A 23,717-nucleotide genomic window follows, 5' to 3' on the forward strand; every position below is an offset into this window, starting at 1 on the left:
TGGTATGAATTCAAAATAACAAACTTTCAAGACGATAAAAAAACATGCAAGATGTGTATTCTTAACGAAAAAGTTTCTAGATACCGAAAATGTATGTTCGGCACAATGTTTAAATCCAATATTTCGGAAGATCTATTTTTTTGGTAGTGTTTAGTATTGCAAAACCAAATCTTGAGAAAAAAAATTTTTGACCATAATATTGACATTTGAAGTTTTTAGTCGTTTATTTTCAAAAAAATACTACTGGTGTCTTAATTGACCGATTTTAATGAACTAAGTAGCAATGAAATTGTCGTGAGATATAAATTCTTCGTGATTTTTTTCCGATCCGAAAAGTTACCATTTTGTATATTTTTTAAACCAGAACTGGTTCTACAGGGCAGATATCAATGAAAATGGTCATCTTAAATTTTCGCATAAAGTCTTACATAAAATGCTTATTACACCCTATTTTTTTACGCGGGGATACGTACCGCGTAAAAAAAACCGCGGTAATTGGAAAATCCGCGTAAAAACAGCGTTAATTCGAAAATTTGCGTAAAAACCGCGTTAATTCGAAAATCCGCGTAAAAAAAACTATCAGCAAAAGATTTATAATATTTTTGGAAGTTTCTTATTACACGAATTTTGCAATTAACACGGTTTTTACAAAAAATATTCTTTTGAATGCAAGAGACTTTTCGGAAAGATGGAAGAGACGGGTCTTGACTCCCGCACCTCAACAATATGTATATTTTCGGAATGGTCTTATCGAGTAGGTGCCAGAAATTGATTTTTGACGCCATTTTGAAGTACAAGATGACGACTTCCGTTTTAGCGAAATTCGCTACACCCCAATCAATATGGGTATTTTCGGAATGGTCTTGACGAGTAGGTATCAGCACTGAAAACCATTCGACGAAGAAAATAACAAAACAAATTCTTGTTTACCTAATTAGTTGATTTCAACAGAACAATGAAAAACGTAACTGAATGTTCTCTTAATTTTGCGAGATTCTCAAATAATAGTTATTGAAAATTATTATTGATTTTGATTCAAGACGCACATCATACGAAATGACAGCAAAGTAGTTACCTTACTGAAATACATCAAGGCAGCGACAGCAACTATGTTGCAGGTAGGTAGTTGTCTCAGATTGGAAAGCTTGTTTCAGCCTGGACACAACTACCAGAACCAGGACACAAAAAAAAACAGAAATGCAACTGACCTCATTTTGGTTTTACCTAGTTTTTCTTTAAAAACATTTCAATAAAGGGATGATTTTGATTGACATTTTTTTAATACATGTATACTGAAAGTTGAAAGTATTGCCGAAAATTGACAAAATCATTCTATTTTGGATTTAGTCGATTATATAGTAATATGCAATATGATAATTAATTTTCATCTCTTGACTACTAGATGTGGAATAAGTATGAAGTTTTTTTTGTAGTGCTGGCTGACTAAATAGAAAAGAAATAAAAATTATACCTTTCATCTAAAATTCAATTAATAACCAACAATCCTTAACCCTTTCATGCCCAACTTTTTTCTAGTACATGTAGCGTTTCAAAACTATTTTTCCTAAAAAACCATGGGGTCAAGAAATTCGAAAAGCATTTTTTCATAGATATAGGTGCTTCCCTCGCAGTGCTAGAAGCTGCTCAATTTTTATCTTCCAATGCTCAATACATTTCTCCTAGAACATTTACAATAGTCCAATTGCATGGAAAACGTAGTAAAAGATAGTCTAAATTGATAAGTTTTATCAGTTTTCAATAATATTGCAACATAACGAAGATATATGAAAAAATCATTTTTCGTCATCCACGCAAACGGTCCCTGGCAGCACTGCTCCATCGGAATCTAATCAGACTAATTGCAATAACTTCTGTTCTAGAGCTGATCCTTGTATATGTTAATGCTCAAATGAAAGGTAATAGTCATATTTATTAACTTTACTTGTTTTTCTGAGCAAATCTTTCCTCAATCAAAAGTTATAGCTGTTTAAAAACGTTGTCCACAAGCAACATGGGCATGAATGGGTTAATTACCTTTGGCTATTTCGTCTTATTTAAGAGTACAGTTTATAAAGATACCATTATGAGAAACATAACTCTATATTATATTTAGGTGTGAATTACTAACAAACGGAGTATTTCAATAATTTAATTCCATACCATCATCCGTTGGTAGGTGAAACAAAATATTTAAAATATCCTATGTTGTATTTTACGATGAAGCAGTTTATTCAACAATGAGATTAGTTGAATTCCAGTCGTTTGTGTCTTGGCTGAAGAGGTAGTGTAACGGCATATGCAATTGTGTGTGGACTAAAACAAGCGTTACAAGCTGAGACAAGCGTTTCAAGCTTTAGCTCGGGTAGGTTTTTTAAGTTTTGTGCTAGGCTGAAACGTTCGTGTCCAGACTGAAACTGACAGCATCAAACCAACAGCGTTGAATTATTGTTTACAACAAAAACTTAGTTCACCCAAATATTAACTAGACGAAACCAAAAACTCAACTAATTTTTTAGTTGAAATTGTGATGAATCGGTTTTCCGTGAGAAATTTATGTTTGACGCCATTTTGAAATCCAAGATGGCGACTTCCGGCTTAGCGAAATTAGCTACAACCCATGCAATATGGTTATTGTCGGAATGGTCTTGACGAGTAAGTGCCAGAAATTGATTGTTGACGCAATTTTGTATTCCAAGATGGCGACTTCCGGTTTAGCGAAATTCGCTGTAACCCAGGCGATATGGATATTCTCGGAATGGTCTTAATGAGTAGGTGGCAGAAATTTATGTTTGATGTCATGTTGAAATCCAAGATGGCTACTTCTGGTTTACTGCAATTAGCTATAACCCAATCAATATGGGTATTTCTGCTCCACCGAAATTCCCGCATGATAAATTTGGGTAATCATCCAAAACATCCTCGAATATAAGATCTTATCATAAACCAGCGAAAATATTTTTATATGTTTATCCAGAAGAGAGCCGTAAGAATGGAAGTGAAAGAAGAAAGAGACGTATGTGGTGTGAGTTGGGGGTTTGAATTGATTCAAATTAAACATATTGCTCAAATTCAAGTAAATTCAACTGTTTAGTTAAAACTTACAACTTCAACTTCCAAAAATACCCATATTGATTGGGTTATAGCGAATTTCGCTAAATCGGAAATGGCCATCTTGGATTTCAAAATGGCGTCAGAAATCAATTTTTGGAACCTACTCATTAAGATCATTCCGAAAACACTCTTTGACTGGGTTATAGCGAATGTGGCTAACCCGGAAGTCGCCATCTTGGAATTCAAAATGGCGTCAAACATCTAAACGTAACAGACAAACCTTTGTCTGTTACGTTTTGATTCAGTGTATTATAGTATAGCCCATAGAGCAAAATAAATCAGCAACATATAAAGTACAAGAAAACTGATTAGAGTGTAAACACGAAGTGAGCCCGTTGCTTGAAAAACTAGCAACACTTCTCTACCTTGAAAAGAGAAAAAACAAAGTCATACCAGCAGTAGTGAGCAACAACATTTGATAACTACATCGCCACTTTGGCACGACCGGTAGCAAAAGTTTGCCCAAGGATCTGCCACAGAAGGCCTAGAACAACTTGTAGTCGCAGCAAGAAGCTGTCGTGACGCAAGGGACAGGATTGGACTTCTGAAAGCCGAAGGTAAATTTCTGGAAAAGCGAGTAGCATCAGTGGCCGTGCCCGAGAAGAAACACACGTGGAGCTGGTCAATAGAACATAGCCTACAACGGGCACGCCGTTTTCGGGACGAGAGAAACCGATACAGCGAGCGAAGCAGTTCCAGCTCCAGTTGCTGATAAAACGTCGCCTGCTGGGGAAATACGACTAGAAACATCGGCCCGAAGACAGCACCGGACAAACTGTCGATAAAAATCAATTCGGTAAGCAAACAGTGATTACAATTACGTATTGGCCACTAGCGATTGCAACCTGACAGGTGGAAACTCTAGCCCAGAACGGTTGGAACTCTCCTCCTAAAAGCCGGGGAACGTCGGCTGGAGAAGCATACAAAAGACCCTCAATAAGAGGTAAATCACACAAAAATCATTTCGTGAGCAAGGGCTAACGAAATCGTGATAGGGTTCTGTTTCCGAGTTTTCTTTCTCGGATGTTTTTTCACGGGGTTCGCTTCCGGAATTTCTCTGCTGGAGCACGGATGTCAGGCAGACCAGCAACACGGTGGGGAGTAACAAAAGTACATTGTGATCGTTACCAGCGGTGCAGTTCGAGCGTCGGACGCGAAAAGTCTGCGGTGAAATCGCACAGAACGTGTGAAATCGAAGGGGCTGACAGCCAGTCCGTGGTAAGGTGGCACACATCGCTCCAGCATCTCATCCACTTGGTGACTACGTCCGTGCAAAGGCGACGGGCAGGCTCGACAAGAATTTCAAGTAAGGTAGATTTAAGCATGCCAGCTCCGACGAGCATTGTTGCCGTCGAGAGAGGAGATAGAAAATAGAGGGTTGAAGGAGAAGCTAGTAGTCTGTACAAAGGAAAGAAGAAGAGGTAAAGTAGAATGAGAAGCGAAGAAAGAAGGGCGATGCTATATCAATAAAGTTTATGTTTGTGAAAATTTTCGTTGTGGATCTTAGCTTTTTCAGTTTTTGTGTGCCTCTTACGAGCTTTCCGGGGCTGATCGAGGTTTTCATTCCCCCTCGACAGCCGCATATAACATGTCTCCTACTCTTTAAGACCATTCCGAAAATACCCATATTAATTGGGTTATATCGAATTTTGCTAAACCGGAAGTCGCACTCTTGGATTTCAAAATCCATGGAGTCAAACAAATTTTTACTCGTCAAGACTATTCCGACAGTACCCATATTGCATGGGTTGTAGAGAATTTGCACTAAACCGGAAGTCGCCATCTTGGATTTTAAAATGGCATCAAACATCAATTTCTAGCACCTACTTATCAAGATCATTCCGAAAATACCCACATTGATTGGGTTATTTCGTTAAACCGGAAGTCGCCATCTTGCATTTCAAAATGACGTCAAAAATCGATTTCTGGCACCTTCCCTTCAAGACCATTCCGAAAAAACCCATATTGATTGGGTTATAGAGATTTCACTAAACCGGAAGCCGTCATCTTGGATTTCGAAATGGCGCAAAAAAAACAATTTATGGTATCTACTCGTCAAGACCATTTCGAAAATATTCATACTGATTGGGCTGTATCGAATTTCGAATTAATGAGTGAGAAGACTTCTGGAGCGCGTATGCTGAGGTCAGCGTGACTATTTAAAGGTGGGTCAATATTTGTTTGTCGCAAACGGTCGAACTGCTTATCGAGCGGTTCATGGTAATGCGTGGAACCTCGATGTTGCTTCTTCGTTCGCGTCACCAAATGATTGTGGCCACCGAAATAAACTTTAAAGATGAAGGGCACGTCTTTTGACTGATGCACTACACCTCTCCCCTTTTGGAAGAATGGTGTTAAACATTTTAACTTTCAGACCGTCGCACATTGGGACGGAATCAAAAAATGCCGGACATTGATATTTGCGACAAAACTATTGGTTATGGCACTTTGAAGTCATCAGTGTCCTGTCAATTATCTTCTTCGTCATTGGATGAACAAGGTATTTCGGTGCTTAAAATACTCTGTTATATTAACACCTTGTTCAGACAATGACGAAGAAGATAATTGGAAGGACACTGATGACTTAAGAGCATGTTAATAACAAAAAAATTAACTTTGAATGTCGGAATATATGAAATGAACTATAATATTTCAAATGTTTATTAATTTCGCATAATAGTTTATTTTTCATGCTTCATAATACAAATAATTTATTGAAACGCTAGTCTATTTTACCCCACATTATTCCAAGGATCCCATTGGATCCCCCTATGATTTATATATGTATCAATAGGGTATTTTTTGCTGAACAACAAAAAAAAAATAATTTAGCTGGTACTACCTGCTACTCTACAAACCATATCCCCTTAAAGTTAGCAAAAAAAACAAAAAAACAGGCATACATCCTAAAAACGAAGATATAGCGAGTTGGTCTATTCCGCAAAAAGGTGTGTTTTGAAGCATCTACAGCTTTCTAGAACAACGAAAAAATGTAAAAAATCAAATAAAAGAGTTACAATAAAAAAACACTTTTAAGGGGGTATTCCGACATGTACTACAATTTCACCCAATAACTTTTCGCTACTTCAACAAAGTTTCATAAAATCATTTTGTCTACAAACTTTCCATACATGACTATCAATTTTGACAACAACTTGCAAAGTTATTTTTTGTTATCTGCGTATATACCCCCTTAAATCAAAATTTTCCAACATTATATTAAACTACTTAAAAAATTAAAGGGTTGTGTACAGGACACGACCAGGGCGACATTAAAAATGTAGCTTTTTCAAGAGCGTGCAAATGAATTTGATCTACCACACATATCGACACATATCTATTATTACAATTAATCAAGTATCTCACTAGCTGATTGGCCTTATTTGGCTGATCTTCTAGTAAAAATATGGTCTGTCCAGAAAATATATTCAAAAGAAAAGCTCCATATTGAGAACTGTGATGAAGAAGCCCGCCAACGGAAATATACAGATTCTCCATGAAATATGAAATTTCATTTTCCATTTAAATTTTCAATAATGTACTAATGAACTTAGGTAAACAATCTTAAGGTCAAGTATTTCTTGATCGATTGGTGGTCGAACAAATGAAATTATTTGATAAATTACATTGTTATACAACGTTTGCACTACCAGTTAAAAGGGTTTTGTTGCTATCTTAGTGACATTTTTCTTGTTGCTAATTATTATAACGTGTTATAACTCTGTAGTGTAAACATTGTATTGTTAAACCAATTCTGCAGTGTTTTATGTTATATAGGTGTTTTATGTGGTAATAGGACTGACATAATTATATCTCCAGTACAGCGGTTTGTTTCATAATTTAAAACAGATTTATTTTAAAATTTAAATTGGTGTACACGACCGCTCTATTTGTTGTATAATTCTAAAAAGCTATTAGAACCGTGTTTTAAATACATAGGGCAGGACAGATACTCTTACTGGATAAACTGGGAAAACAATTTTAAGTCCAGTAACGCGTAAGACATGGCTTGAATTGTAATCGAAAAAGAACACCCGCTTAAACTGCTGCTGGGACAGTAAGCTCTGTTTTGAAATTTTCCATTTTGTGCAGTATGAAACAAAGGTGTTTGAAATTAGAAAACAAAATGGTATGCTGGGAATGTGATTGTTTCCGATGCAATTACACTCAGGTTATTTTACGCGGGGGATACAGGCCGCCTAAATGAAAACCGCGTAAATTTCAAAAACTGCGTAAATGTAAACGGTGTAAATTTCAAAATCCGCGTAAATGAAAACTGTAAATTTCTAAATCTGCGTGAAAAAATACCGCGCAAAAAAATCTGAGTGTACTCTCCTATATGAAATACTACGCTGCTGAACATTCTTTAACAATAACTACAGAAGCACGTTGTCAGCTGCCTTACTGATAAAAACATATAACCGAAATATGAAACTAACATATTTACCCTACGCACCTGCAAAGCGCCGTAAACATAGATTAACAAGTTACAACGCACTCGCATGCATAAACATAAATATAACCCCACCCACCAACTTTGCAAATCATTCTGTGAACCGTGCTGGCACCCGAAAAATCCGTACTCAGCCACCGCTGCCGAAAATGCATAGCGTCTACCGCTTATTGTAATGTCCAGATGCTGCAGCCATGATCTTACCCGTTCGACATAAGAACAAAAACTGATTCAAACGTGTACGCGTAACCTCTAGTTATAAACTAACCGTATATGATTTAGTCACTTAGGTGCGAGTGTGTGCAAATGCTAACGTTGCCGAAAATCGATAGCGCTTATTGTATCGCCCGGAGACGATGTTGCTCGTATGGGATAAGATGATGATATGATTTATACGGACACGCGTCGCTTCTATTTATGCTTTTTCTTATTTGATTCAGCCACTAAGGTGCCTCATAATGACGGCTCTGTCTGAGAAATCTGCCTCACGAATGGTAATTTTCCCGTTTTTCGTGAACTTTTTAATTTTACAGGTAATCTTCGATACAACGTACCCTCGATATAACGTACCCTCGATATAGCGTCATTCGATATAACGTACATTTTTCCTCGATATAACGTACATATTTTTAAATTTATTTTTCAGGTCCAAATTTCTCTTCAATTACGCATGTATTCCATATTTTAAGAATTCAGTATGTAACACACAATCTTAAAACGTACTAATTGGGCTCCTAATGAGCATGTTAGGAATTGGCTACTTCATTGAAGGTTACGAGGGCGATTTTTTTCAATTTCATTTGCGTATGATCGTGATTTATTGAAACCAACCATTTATCTCAATAAATAACCCAATATCAGTAGGGGAGCCCGAGGCAAGTTGGCGGAATCCCTTTTTCTCCGTTTCTATTAGACATATAGCACTGCCTCTCGTGATGTACCTCAAGTTATGTGAAACCCATTATCCAACGTGTTTTGGTTGCAAAACATTTTGTATTGTGGAAGTTGTGGGCGATATTGTGTTTTCGAGCATACCTAGTAAATTTCCTAAATTTTAAACACTTTGTGTTATTTAGGGTGATGGCGGCGCTGCTCGCGGGGCAAGTTTGCGGTACTATTTACGATGCAAAAATAGTCATCAAAAATTTTTATTTCTGGAGTTCACTCCAAAGTAAGAAAATCTTTTTCTTGTGCATCTCGTCAATGCAGGAAACATTTACTTCGGCTAGTCACCTGAAGAATTTCGAAAATTTGCTATTGAATATGGAGTACGCGTCAAAGTCAATATTCCGCGATGTTGAGACTGAAATATAATAGCAAATGTCGATTAATATACAATTTTCTTGAAAAGACATTCAGCACGTTCCAAAAGGACCCATGAAGTATTTGATTCTCCATTTGATTGCTTATTTTATGGTGTACCTATACATACCGCCAACTTACCCCAGGGCCGGGGTAAGTTGGTGGTTTTTCCGCGTCACATATTTTTGTTTCTAAAAATGGAGGCAATGCATCAAACATTTTAATAAAATTCAGAGATGTTGCCAACAGTCTGCCCTTCCATGCGACGTGTTCTATTTTGCAAAATCTAGATACATCAAAGCGGTAAAAAATGAAAACTGAAAACACAGCCAACTAGCCCCGGCCTCCCCTAAGTTCTAACTGAAAACTAAAATTGATAATATTGATAATTGTTGGTTGGTTTCGGGACTGCGGAATCTGATTCTCTGGGCCGAAAGACAACGTTTAAGTTCCACGGCATGCTGTGCCACAAAAAGAATTTGTAGTTACACGGACGACTGTGCACGTTTCGCGACCGGTTTGGGGTATTTAGGAAATCGGTTAGCGGACTGAAATATGTCTTCAGAAATTTTTGAATCGTGGATACAAGTGGATCTTTATACTCTATTCTAATGATTAAAGTTCATAAATTGATTTTATTGTATGAGGCGCAGACGGTGGGAATATTAAAAACACTTTACAAGCCCAGACAAAATAATAATTAATGATTTAATAATTAGGAAAGGAGTCAGAATAGAGAATATTCGGAGATAGAGATAGCGTAGTTGGTAACTCGATTGCCTTGTACGCAGCTCACCTGGGTTAAATTCCCAACCCCGCACATTGTGTTAGAGATTTTTCTAAAGAGATTTCTCTAACCCAACAAAGAGGCGAATGACCCTAAGGTTAAATCCTCTAAAATCAAAATAAAAAAGGATATTTTCAATTAATTTAATTCATATATGCAAAAAAAATTGATTATGGCATCTTTTTTATGGATCCAATATAATTTTCTTATTAGAAAAGTTGTTTCGCACTGCTAGGTAGGTTAGATTTTCAAAATTAGTTACGAGTTATCAAAATTCTACGAAATAAAGTACCATGAACAACAATTCTTTGAACATTTTGCATGCTTCGATATAACGTACAATTCGATATAACGTACAATTTTTAAACCGAGATGTACGTTATATCGAAGTTTACCTGTACCAATTTCCAAAAGTCTACTTTTATTGCGGAGATATTAAATTATTACCAATATTTAAGTTAGGTGTTTCTGAATCGGTTGGTGTATGAATGACGGCGCCGCCGGTGGTTGAGTGGTAGGCGTGCCTCCTAATGACGGCTCTGTTTGAGAAATCTGCCTCACGAATGGTAATTTTCCCGTTTTTCGTGAACTTTTTAATTTTACCAATTTCCAAAAGTCTACTTTTATTGCGGAGATATTAAATTATTACCAATATTTAAGTTAGGTGTTTCTGAATCGGTTGGTGTGTGAATTACCGGGCCGGTGGTTGAGTTTCGCAATTAACACGTTTTTTGCAATAAATGTTCTAAGTCCTTTTGAATGCAAAAGACTTAGAAGATTTTCGGTAAGAGGGAAGAGACGGGTCTGCAAGACTCCTTACGACCCACGCCCCAACAAAATGGGTATTTTCGGAATGGTCTTGAAGAGTAGGTGCCGGAAATTGACCTTTGACGCCATTTTGAAATCAAAGATGGCGACTTCCGGTTTAGTGAAATCGCTATAACCCAATCAAAGTAAGCATTTTCGGAATGGTCTTGAAGAGTAGGTGCCGGAAATTGATCTTTGATGCCTTTTTGAAATCAAAGATGGCGACTTCTGGTTTAGTGAAATTCGCTATAACTCAATGTGGATATTTTCGGAATGGTCTTGACGAGTAGGTGCCAGAAATTGATTTTAACGCCATTTTGAAATCAAAGATGGCGACTTCCGGTTTAGCAAAATTCTCTAACTCAATCAATATAGATTAGGGTGGGGCAAAATGATCGTTTTTTCAGCACAGCACTTTTTTGGTTCCATTTGGGGTCCCAAACAACTGTGCAAAATTTGGGGTCGATTGGATTTGACCCGGCGTAGCGCATTGCGTTTGAAATTTGTATGGAAATTAGTATGGGAAAACCTACTTTTTTGCATTTTCAATTTTACAGACAACAATTCTTCTTGCAGTATACCAACAATTAGACAGAAGTGTAGTCCAGGGTATGCTGAACAACTTTGCCGGAAGATGCATGGTGCTAGAATGTCTCTACAACAAGTTATAGCTGTTCAAAGTTCGATAGATCGAATTAATTGCCAAAAATCATTTTTTTGCCAACACTGCGGGTGTACCAATGACATTTCATATAGCATGCCAAAATAACATCATATACATTAGATTTACAACATTGGTATGTTTGGATGAATTAATCATAAGCCTTAGCTCAATTTCATGGACATAGGTAGTTTCGCAATAGAGCGTAGTGAGGGGAGAGGGAGGGAGACTTTTGAATATGGAAATTTCAACTGAAATAACTGAAATCTTATTGAATTGAAATGTTCAGATGAATTATTTTGCAACATTTATACAATCCACAAGAGCCCCAGTTCAACAGCAATTTTTACTTCAGGTGATCGAACAACATCGAAAAGAGCATCCTATCAAATCATAGTGCGTATTAAACTGAAATATAATCAATGCATTCCTCTGACATATCAACTAGGGTTCGCAGTGCCGACCCTTTTTGGCGAGAGCCGGTACTACGGTACTGAAGCCCTCAGTACCGGTAGTACCGGTACTCGAATATTTTTTTTAAAAAATTCGAAAAAAGCTTCAAACTGAAATTGAATGCTTGAACTGATGATCTTCTTCTCAGATGATTGATTTGTGCTGATCAAAAAACATGTTTATTGTTTTTAATTGCTTCGGAATGGCAAGACTTATTTAATAGAAGATATTTTTCGTATAGGGCACCTCCTTTATTTCGAAATATAGGCCACTTTGAAATCAATAACTGCTAAGTGGTGCGACTTTCGTCGATTTGAACAGATGGTAAATGTATGAAACCCTATTAACAACAGTAAATCAAAGCGAGAATGGCAGTAAATCTGAGCAGGTTAATCGCACTTCCTCACTTGCTTTTCTGAAAATTGGTTCTGACCTTTATGTCGTTTTCCTACTATTCTCTAATGCATATCAAGGTTCCTTGCTTTCCTGTAAACTATGGAGTTTTGCTGAATTTTCCGATCTCCAATAATTACAAATCGCCCCATTTGAAGCAGTTCACCAAATCTAAAACTGTTAGCTACTAAATCGCTGTTCGTTCTTTTATAGATAAAGGTTTAAGAGCAAACCAAATACAGACATGACTTAGACCGTAGTCTTATTATGCGCCACCCAGTGAATAATGAAACCAATCAGAATGTCGCTAATAAAACTTTAACTTCTAGAATTATTATGATGATGGCCCCACTTCATTCCCACACAAAGGTGTTATCTCGAAGATTTATCTAGAAGACAAATTAATATTGTAGAGATTAAGATATTATAGACACAAAAGAATTAAAAAAAAAGATTATTTAAGTTTTATAAAAAAAATGTTTTAAATCCTTTGAAATATAGTTTTCAATATTAACCACCCTTTTTCCATCATTCTATCAAAATCATTTTCTTCGCTTCACTTAGTACACATTGGGTAGCGTGGCAACAATAATAATTTTCTTCTAATAATTTTCACTAAGCAACTATAAAAAAGTAAAGCTGTGACAATCAATCCTCATTCTTTTACCGGACGGCGTGGCGAACGGATCGCCTAGAAGCACTCACGAACCAGCACCGAAGCAGCGGATCCAGTGGCTCCCCGAATCCCCTACCGGACTGCGTGGCGAACGGATCGCCTAGTAGCACTCACGAACCAGCAGCGGATCCAGTGGCTCCCCAAATCCCCTACCGAACGGCGTGGCGAACTGATTGCTTAGAAACGCTCGAGAACCAGCACCGAATCAGCGGGTCAAGTGACTCCCCGAATCCCTCACCGGACGGCGTGGCGAACGGATCGCCTATAAGTACTCACGAACTAGCACCGAAGTATCGGATCCAGTGACTCCCAAAATTCCTTGCTGGACGGCGGTTGCGAACGGATAGCTTAGAAACGCTCGAGAACCAGCACTGAAGCAGCGGATCAAGTGGCTCCTCCAATACCTTACCAAACAGCGTGGCAAACGGATCGCTCGAAGAACCAGCACTGAAGCAGCGGATCAAGTGGCAAAATAGCAGGACAGGAACCATGATGGAAGACCACCAGTTTGTTTTGGCACCCGGGGATTTGACTGAAAATTACGACAATGGCGCAGATGGTACCGGAACCACGTCTACTCCCAATCGGTAAGTTTCACTATAGTCTGATCGACGATAAAAAAAAGATACTGTAGTCGAGGCAGTATCCGCTGAATGAAATTAACCTCTGATAGCCGAGGCAGAGTGTCTAGAATACTGGGACTGCAGGCGAGGCAGTATCCGTTGAATACAAATTTTTTTTAGTCCAGGCAGAGTAATTAGAACCTGTAATTGGAACTGTAGTCGAGGCAGTTTTCTGAGAATCAATTTAATTTTGCTTATTTAAAGAACAATAAAAAACGCTTGTCTTTACGGTTTGCAGGTCGAAACCGAAATCGAAAAATAGAATTTCAAAAAAGATGCTTATGCAAGAATTGATCGCGCTGAAAACCGAATTGAATGCGGTAAGATCTGAAAAAGATCGGTTACTTCTAGACAGAGAAGTTAACAGTATGTCAAGTGAACAAGTAAGAATGGACACTACACTTGACGTTTGTCGCGTATCGGAAAACGAGTCTCTGTTGGCAACCATGAATCACATGTCTCTGGGATCGGTACACATTCCGGAATGCAAGCCATCAGAAGGCGAAACTGACCTTGATAAGAAGGCTTATGAGCATTGGAAAGAGATTGTCACTGCTTCATTCAACCTAGTCCGTGCAACCGACGAGCATGCGAAGATGGACATCTTCAAAATCAAAGCCGGAACGAAACTTTTAGAGGTAATGCAAGGAACATCAACGACTAATGATATGCCAGAGGAGTGTACCCACCCGTTCTCCAACGCAATTGCTCGATTGGATCGATATTTCGGATCGAGAACCTACATCATCGGACAACGTGGCAAGTTGATGAATACCATACAACTCAAAGGGGAATCTAGCGTATCCTATGTGTGACGAGTGGCAAACGCCGCTAAGCTATGTGACTATGGCAAAGAAGAAGAAATGGAAGCTACAGTCCGTACCATTCTCAAAGGAACAAGCGACAGCCGTGTACGTGTTCTGGCACAACGTAACTGGGTCAACCAAGGTGACATGAATAGCTTGATTGCTATGGTACGAGACCGAGAGATGGAGATTTTTAATGAAGATGAATACCAGAAACTGAATCGTCAAAGCACTGCAACAGTAGCAGCATTATCGCAAGATCAACGAGTTCAAATCCGGCGTGGATCTGGAACAAGATTCTGGGGAACTCAGCGTGAAAGAGGACCGTTCCAGCGGGGACTATCTCGCTCTCAAGGGTCATCCCAGAGCGCATGTTGGAGATGTGCTAGTATATATCATGGCCCTGCCAATTGTCCAAACCTCGATAAGGTATGCCATAATTGTAACCGGCGTGGTCATCTTGCTCGTACATGCTCAGCTCTGTCTCGACAAGGTATTGCACAAAAGCGTTCACATGGATCGGATGACGAAGAACCAAAACCAAAACTTGCAGCGATCACGCAAAATGGTGATGACATCGATGAAATGGTACATGATATTGTACAGCCAGAATAGTGTAATTTTAAGGTATCTTATCTCACATACAAATTGAATTTTGATCTGAATATTAAGCTTGAATTTCAACAAATAAAATATTACAAACTGCAAAACATTTTTTATATCTTTTATACAATTTCCTTATCCAGATGGTTTAATTTTCACCTGATCAAATATGGGAAACGTGAATATCGAGTGAAAATATCGTCCATAAAGGGTCATCTTATTAAAAGATTCATTTGCGGAATCGTGTTTAAGTTAATGCATGGGCCAATTATACTTCACTGGCGAATGTGAGATAAGGTAGCTTAAATATAGGGCATTATATTACCCAATACTGATTGTTTGAACGTTTATAGGTCCAAACAAAACATAATGTCAATGACGTAGACGAGCTAACATGCGCTGCACCAGTTTTTGATCCACTGACAGAGGAAGATGCATATGTGGTTGGCCATGTAGCTGGGGCACGAGTAACTTTTTTTATAGATTCTGGGGCTCAAGTTAATACTATCGCGAAACGAATATGGCTCAATATGCTTCTGAACAAGTCTATTGCAAATGAGCTGCATGATGTATGCGAAACGTCAGATAAAACCTTACGCGCCTGTGCTTCACCAGGGGAAATCAAAGTAATAGCAACGTTTTTGGCCAAACTGTATATTTCCAAAGAAAGACCAATCCTCTTAGAAAAATTCTACGTAATCGAAGAGGCACGATCGTTGCTGAGCTTCAACACAGCAGCAAGGTACAGCCTCTTAGACGTGGGACTACGAGTTCCAATCAGTGAGTGCGGTAATATCTGGCAATGTGAGCTCGCCTTAGTAAACGCAGTGACAGCTACACCCCCAAAAGAGTTCCAAAATTCAACGTTCCGCCAGTTCTACTATACTACAATCAGGATTTGCCTCCCTCTAGAAATGTATATACGCACATCCCAGCAGGTTTTAAAACGTTGGTACAACAAAAGCTCAATGAGCTCTTGTCTTCTGGAATTATTGAACCAGTTACAGACGACATGGATAGATCCTTTTGTTCCTCGTTACTGGTAGTACCAAAAGGAAAGAATGACATTCGCTTGGTCATTGACTTGAGAGGCCCAAATAAATGCATTTACAGGACGCCGTTCAAAATGCCTACATTTGAATCGATACTAATGGAATTGCATGGGGCAAAATGGTTTTCAACGTTAGATCTCAAAAATGCATTTTTCCATATCGTGCTAGATAAGCGTTGTCGACATTTGACAAACTTTTTCTCAGGCGATACACTATACAGATGTCGGCGCCTTCCTTTTGGCCTATGTAATGCTCCAGATATTTTTCAAGAGACTATGCAATCTGTTATTCTGGCGGGATGTAAGGGCACTGTAAACTACCAGGATGATATTCTAGTGTTTGGTTCAACAAAGGATGAGCATGATAAAAACCTGGCAGAGGTTTTGAAACGTCTTGAAGATAACAACGTCATGATCAATGAAAGTAAATGCTTATGGCAGAAACAAGAAGTGACGTTTCTGGGATTCAATTTGTTGCCTAGTGGTTGGAGCATAGAAGATGAGAAAATAAAGGCAATTCAACAGTTCCGGAGACCTGGAAATCAAGATGAAGTAAGAAGCTTCTTGGGATTAATCAATTACGTGGATAGATTTATTCCTCATAGGGCAGACAAAACATGGCGATTAAGGGAACTTGCAAAAGCGGAAAGATTTTTATTGGTCCAAGGAGTTGGACCAAGAATTCGATTACTTAAGATGCAACGCTTGGACAAAGATCAAAACTTTAGGGTATTACAATCAAACAGATGAAACCGAACTCTATGTGGATGCTTCGCCGCACGGTCTTGGGGCTGTTCTAGTACAATTTGATAGCAGTTCTAAACCAAGGGTCATTGCGTGTGCTTCAAAAGCATTGTCTACCACAGAACAAAAGTATCCGCATACTCAAAAAGAGGCCTTAGCCATGGTATGGGGTGTAGAAAAGTTCTCCAATTATTTAATGAGCACAACCTTCAAGATAAGATCTGATGCGAAGTCAAACGAATTTATATTTGGTGGCATTCATCGGATTGGAAAAAGAGCGGTTTCGCGAGCAGAAGCATGGGCGCTGCGTTTGCAGCCTTATGATTTTACGGTTGAAAGCGTCCCGGGCGACATGAACATTGCGGACACACTCTCAAGATTGGTGATGGAAGATAAACCAGCTGAATCATTTGATGATTCCTCCGACGCTCATTCACTTTTTTCTCTTGACGTGGGAAATATGGAGATAAGTTGGAATGAAATAGAATTGGAAGCTGAGATCGACCAAGTTCAGAGAGAAATTCGGGAATCCCTGAAATCTGGCACATGGAATACAGGTATGCAAGCATACGAATGTCAAGCCAAATATATGCGTGTGCTAGGTGTCATGATTTTCAAAGAAGATCGAGTAATCTTGCCGCATAATTTAAGGAAGAAAGCAATAGAACTGGCACATCAGGGCCATATGGGGGCTTCATCAATGAAACGTATCTTGCGAAACTATTTCTGGTGGCCTGATATGAGTAACGAGGTAGAAAAACATTTAGACAAATGCGAATCATGCCTAAGACTGTCAAAGAAAAATGCTCCACTTCCACTCACTTCTAGAGAATTGCCACAAGGACCATGGGAGATCCTACAAATAGACTTTTTCACTGACAAAGATTTCGGCCACGGAGAATTTTTGGTGGTAGTGGATGTTTATTCTAGGTATATATATGTGATACAAACATTAAGTTAAACTCAGATTGATGATGCCAATATTTATATTTAGGTACATTCATGTAGTCGAAATGTGCAGCATGTCAATGCCGACTCAACTAATTCTGTTCTGTTGAAGATTTTTGAAATGTGGGGTTATCCCTTGGCAATACAGAGCGATAATGGGCCTCCTTTTTAGAGCGATAAGTTTGTCTAAACATGGGAAGCCAGAGGCATAAAGATACGAAAGTCCATCCCTATGAGTGCCCAATCTAACGGGGCAGTTGAAAGGCAGAATATCGGTATTAAACATGTCTTAGCAGCGGCCAAGTTAGACAAGATTAACTGGAGGAAAGCATTGGACAATTATGTACATCTACACAACAAAGTACGACGCTGTCACGTTTAGGAGTTACACCCTTCGAATTATTAGTTGATTGGAAGTTCCGTGGAACTTTTCCGTGCCTTTGGGAAACAAATTCTCCTGAATTGTTGGATCGCACCGACATTAAGGAGAAAGATGCAGTTTCCAAGTTGAAAAGCAAGAAATACGCAGATTGTCAAAGGGGTGCCAAAGAATCGGATATTCGGGTAAGAGATACCGTTTTGGTCGCTAAGCAGAAAAAGTTGAAATCGGACCCGGAATTTTCTGCAGAAAGATATTCAATAATTGCAAGAGACGGAGCAAAAGTGATCATTCGTAGCGACAGAGGGGTTCAATACTCTCGCAATGTACAAGATGTTAAAAAGGTTCCAGAATGTTTACTAGAATCTACTAACAAAATGATTGACACAGAGATGGAATCGGAAACAGAAAAATTGGGAGAAACAGACCCAATCAGAATCGACCTTGAGAACACAATCGATCACGACATAGAAATCAATCAGCGACCAAAGAGAACAAAAATGAAACCAAGCAAGTTTAAAGATATGTTACTGTACAGCATTTTTGAATAAAGTAAAGTAAGTGAATAAATATTACAATATATTAGTATATATAAAAAACTAATGTTGCAGGTCAACCAAAAATTACATCATCAATCAAGGCTAGAAACATAAAACAAGACAACTGAAACCTCCTATGAACCGAGAAAAACAATGCACAATTGCCACATTGCATAAATGAAATAATACCAGAATGTTTTAGAAATATAATATTATTAAAGAGTAGAGGAGGGAAGTATTGTAGAGATTAAGATATTATAGACAAAAAAAAATTAAAAAAAAAGATTATTTAAGTTTTATAAAAAATGTTTTAAATCCTTTGAAATATAGTTTTCAATATTAACCACCCTTTTTCCATCATTCTATCAAAATCATTTTCTTCGCTTCACTTAGTACACATTGGGTAGCGTGGCAACAATAATAATTTTCTTCTAATAATTTTCACTAAGCAACTATAAAAAAGCAAAGCTGTGACAATCAATCCTCATTCTTTTACCGGACGGCGTGGCGAACGGATCGCCTAGAAGCACTCACGAACCAGCACCGAAGCAGCGGATCCAGTGGCTCCCCGAATCCCCTACCGGACAGCGTGGCGAACGGATCGCCTAGAAGCACTCACGAACCAGCAGCGGATCCAGTGGCTCCCCAAATCCCCTACGGAACGGCGCACAGTGGCCGGAGGCTGGCCAAAACCTCAAAAATTTATTTTTGAAATATTGATATATTATATTTTTCCTAAATTTCTCATGTATTGAATGATGTATATTGAAAATTTTATGATCATTGGATAAGAACACGATTTTTAACACGAGTTTAAACGTACCAAAGTCCGGATTTTTTTTAATGATTTTCATATCCGAAACCACCATTGCTCTGTTCACTTCAAATGCATGTTGCTCTTTTGATTTTGGTCCGATTTTAGCACAACTAGTTTCATTGTGTAGAGGAACGAAATAACTTGGTTAGTGAGAAAAATTAATTTGGTAAATTTGCTTGGAACTATGACTTTTTAGTTTAAATATGTTTAAGGTGGTCAGATCAAAAATATTTTGTTCACTAATGTATTCTGTACAAATTTCGGAATCAGTTCGGAACGGTCACATAGTATAAATTCTATGTGAAATTACCTCTGCTTTTCGAATATCATGGTCTCGTTCTGCGCCTAGGTGCGCAAAAAGTTTTAAGCAAATTTTGAAGCTTTGTTGCTGATATGGAGACGCATGGTGTTTTGTGTAAAATAGTTAGACAATCTACAGTAAACCAACACGTTCAACAATGGTTTTTAAGTAGTGTTCTTCATTTTTTATGATATTGTTGACATTGGTGAACATTAACGGAAAATCTAACATGAAAACGGGATCATAGTTATAAGAAAGGTTCAATGACACTGTATGGAAAAATGCATTTAATATTTGACGACTTTTGACATCAAAAATGAGCTGAGCACCTCAAAATTAGCTTAAATTGTGATTTTCAGCCAAATTAGGTAACATTTGAGGTTTTGTCCGACTTTTGTTTGAAGAGCCGCCACTGTGCGGCGTGGCGAACTGATTGCTTAGAAACGCTCGAGAACCAGCACCGAATCAGCGGGTCAAGTGACTCCCCGAATCCCTTACCGGACGGCGTGGCGAACGGATCGCCTATAAGTACTCACGAACTAGCACCGAAGTATCGGATCCAGTGACTCCCAAAATTCCTTGCTGGACGGCGGTTGCGAACGGATAGCTTAGAAACGCTCGAGAACCAGCACTGAAGCAGCGGATCAAGTGGCTCCTCCAATACCTTACCAAACAGCGTGGCAAACGGATCGCTCGAAGAACCAGCACTGAAGCAGCGGATCAAGTGGCAAAATAGCAGGACAGGAACCATGATGGAAGACCACCGGTTCGTTTTGGCACCCGGGGATTTGACTGAAAATTACGACAAATATAATTAAACGTTATCTTGCAGACCGATATTTTGAAACAGATCCCCTGCAGAATTAACATATTTGTCATAAAAAATTGTATAGTACCGAAAATACCGGTACTGGCTTTTGTTCAGTACCGGTATTACGGTACCAAAAATGGGTCGGTATTCCCGGGATTTGACTTTACTTCAATTGATATAGTCAATGTCAAGTCAATTCAGAGGGATACAGTATGTTTCGTTTCATCGTTATTATTATGCATAGGACATTGTGCAAATGTTCTAAAATAATACATCTTAACATTTCAACTCGACAAGATTTCAGATATTGCAGTTAGAATTTCTATATGTTGAAGCCTCCCCCCCCCTCTCCCCTCACTACGCTCTATTGCGAAACTACCTGCGCCCATGAAATTGAGCTAAGGCTTTTGAATAATTAATCAAAACATCCCAATATGGTAAATCTAAAGTATATGATGTTATTTTGGTATGCTATATGAAAAGTCATACACCTGCAGTGTTGGCAAAAAAAAAAGATTTTTGGCAATTAATTCGATCTATCGAACTTTGAACAGCTATAACTTGTTATAGAGACATTCTAGTACCATGCATCCTTCGGCAAAGTTGTTCAGCATACCCTGGACTACACTTCTATCTAATTGTTGGTATACTGCAGGAAGAATTGTAGTCTGTAAAATTGAAAATGCAAAAAAGTAGGTTTTCCCATACTAATTTCCATACAAATTTCAAACGCAATGCGCTACGCCGGGTCAAATCCAATCGACCCCAAATTTTGCACAGTTGTTTGGACCCCAAATGAAACCAAAAAAGTGCTGTGCTCGGTTGATGAGGTTATGATTACGTTTTTCCATATAAAAATGCCCCACCCTAATATAGATATATTCGGAATGGTCTTGAAGAGTAGGTGCCAGAAATGGATTTTTGACGCCATTTTGAAATCAAAGATGGCGACTTCCAGTTGGCGAAATCCGCTATAACTCAATCAATATGGATATTTCCGGAATGGTCTTGAAGAGTAGGTGCCAGAAATTGATTTTTGATGCCATTTTCAAATCAAAGATGGATGGCGACTTTCGGTTTAGCGAAATTCGCTGTAACCCAATCAATATGGGTATTTTCGGAATGGTCTTGACGAGCAGGTGCCAGAAATGCATTCAAAAGGACTTAGAATAGTTTTTTTTTGTAAAAACCGTGTTAATTGCGAAATGCACGCAAAATAAAAACATGCAAAAAAAATTTTGCATGTAAAACGACTTAGAAATTTTTTTCAGAAAAAGGTCTGTCTTTTGCATTCAAAAGGACTATTTTTGGAATTGGAAAATCCACGTTAATTGGAAAATCCACGTAAAAAACCGCGTTAAGGCCCCCGTCGGGCAATCCGCCATTTTTCGTGTTTTTTTGCGGTTTTTTATTTTATTTTCAAAGAAAATGACAAAATTTGGAAAAAAGAAAAAAATCACGACTTAGATAATTGTTTTTAATATGAATTGGCCGAAATGGAAAATTCAAAATTTTCCAACTCGGAAAACTGTGTGCTTTTTCCGGTTGAAAAAGCACACAGTTTTTGCAATCATGTGTTTAAAATTTTGATTTTTCCAATACAACATAGCTAAACAATTTTTCTAGGACGTGATTTTCTCCGATTTTCCATATTTTCCGCTTTTCATTGAAAAATTTCCATTTTACTAGAAGCAGTTTTTCCACCCGCACAGACACATCTAAAGTAAAATTTGTATGTATAGGTGCGCAAAAGTGGAGCAATATTTTTAACCTGCTGTTTCTTCGATATTTCCTACAAAACTACCCAAGTGTTGCATATGTACGGATTCGTTAGAAACCAAGGAATCTGATGGTACAAAGAAAAAATCGTTTTGGAAAACTTCATAACAGCGTTTTTCAATTTTCCTCGCGATACGCAGTGTACCGTCGCACGCGAAACAGCGTGGAAAGATACGAAAAGAAAAACAAATGTACTAAAAGTTATCCTTGGGTTGATGCAGATGGCGTGCTACGAAAGCTCGAAATATCGAAAGCTTTTAGCACAACTGTTTTTGAGTAATTCTGAATGTAGAAATAGTTGAAAATGATTTCAAATAAATTTCTTCATTGACACTTGATGACTTTCGATTCTCTTTATTATTTTACGAGACTGAAACAAACCGCGATGCTATTTTATCTTTATACGCCAAATAATGGAAAAACATTTTCTATTTTGAATTTGCATGTTGACATTTGATGATTTTGAAACCGATGATCGTTTGAAATCAACGGTTTTGTGTTGAATTGATAACACATATTTAAAAATATCTTTGGCTTTATTCCAAACAATAATGGAGGCTAGCCATATTGAAAATTATTTAGAAGTTCCATAAATTATCACATGTCACAATTTTTTGTAAGATTGGTTTTATTTCTCAGAAACCGATTTCCACACAGCATTGATGAAAACCTGGTGAAATTTATAACAGTTGAAGCAAATATTTTCGACATTCCACAAATACCAACGAACGATTTTTTGGGATCCCTATAATTAATTTTTATACTGGATTTGACTGCTTTGAAACATTTTTGAACACAGATGTTGTTTCGTGTTTTCAGAAATGCAAGAAATCTTAGCAAAGTTTCTTCAGATTCTCATGGAATAATTATCATACTGATACTTGGATTTAAAAAATTTTAAATAACGCATTTTGCGAGATTGTAAACCAAAAAAATATATTTGTTTTGATAATATTTCTTTTTCTTTTGTTTTATTGAGATTCGAGAGTAGGTATCACGAAAATCACGCTGAAAGCAACAACTTTTTTTTGTTTCCATAGCGTTATTACGCCATGAAAATTTGAGTTTTTCTGGAAGTATATTTTATAATGGCCGTATCGTATTTCATTTATGAATCAATCAATAGTCCCGACCAGGACGATTGAAAATGAATCACTTGATAATATTTTATCGCTTTATTGAATGTTAAAGTTCATTGAAATAAGGAAATAATAATTAGATCAATTTCATTTTTTCCGTTGAATTTTTGAAAAACTTTTATTTGGCTCTCTCTCTAATCAATTTACTTACTACACTTCCATTGACTTACAACGATTTATAGAAAAGATACGATAAATCGTGTATTGTAAATGATATGCGTAGTTTGAACTACCATTAACCCATTCTCGCTGAATACGTCTAAAGGATTGACTGAATGGATTTGTTTGAATAGTCCAACGTTGGAAAACATGGCTCCCTGCAGATCACCTGACAAAGGATCTGAAATCCAAATCGATCACTTTCAAATCAACAGAAAATGCTTTAGTAGTTATATTGGTCAGGAAGATTGTGCTACCAGGACTACGTCCAGAAACTGGCGGTAGCACTGCTGACAGAAAAAAATGTACTAACTTGGTTAATTTTGAGCTCTTCGAGGAATAATATTTTTTTCTGAATTGCGCAATTAATTTTTC

General features: G+C 37.8%; 2 protein-coding genes across 15 annotated transcripts in view; both read left to right on the plus strand.

Annotated features, from left to right (window-relative positions):
- LOC131682902 (histone acetyltransferase KAT6A) overlaps positions 1-23,717 on the plus strand; it is a 418,542-nt gene that overhangs the window by 309,973 nt on the left and 84,852 nt on the right. The gene's annotated exons all lie outside the window — the stretch shown is intronic.
- LOC131682904 (uncharacterized) lies at positions 1,685-22,198 on the plus strand. 4 transcript variants are annotated; one of them, XR_009304247.1, is made up of 3 exons: positions 1,685-14,660; positions 15,029-18,354; positions 18,409-22,198. XR_009304247.1 is itself a non-coding variant. In XM_058964716.1 (3 exons), exons 2-3 carry the CDS (start codon positions 14,130-14,132, stop codon positions 15,719-15,721), a joined length of 1,224 nt encoding a protein of 407 aa, XP_058820699.1. In that variant the 5' UTR covers positions 13,216-13,230; positions 13,505-14,129; the 3' UTR covers positions 15,722-22,198. The 4 variants fall into 4 exon arrangements, 2 of the variants coding, with proteins under 2 accessions (XP_058820698.1, XP_058820699.1); XR_009304246.1 differs by having other exon boundaries at positions 15,029-17,400; positions 17,465-22,198; XM_058964716.1 differs by having other exon boundaries at positions 13,216-13,230; positions 13,505-14,660; positions 15,029-22,198.

Source organism: Topomyia yanbarensis, chromosome 2 (genome assembly GCF_030247195.1).
Source record: "Topomyia yanbarensis strain Yona2022 chromosome 2, ASM3024719v1, whole genome shotgun sequence".
In the NCBI taxonomy this organism is placed as follows: Eukaryota; Metazoa; Arthropoda; class Insecta; order Diptera; family Culicidae; genus Topomyia; species Topomyia yanbarensis.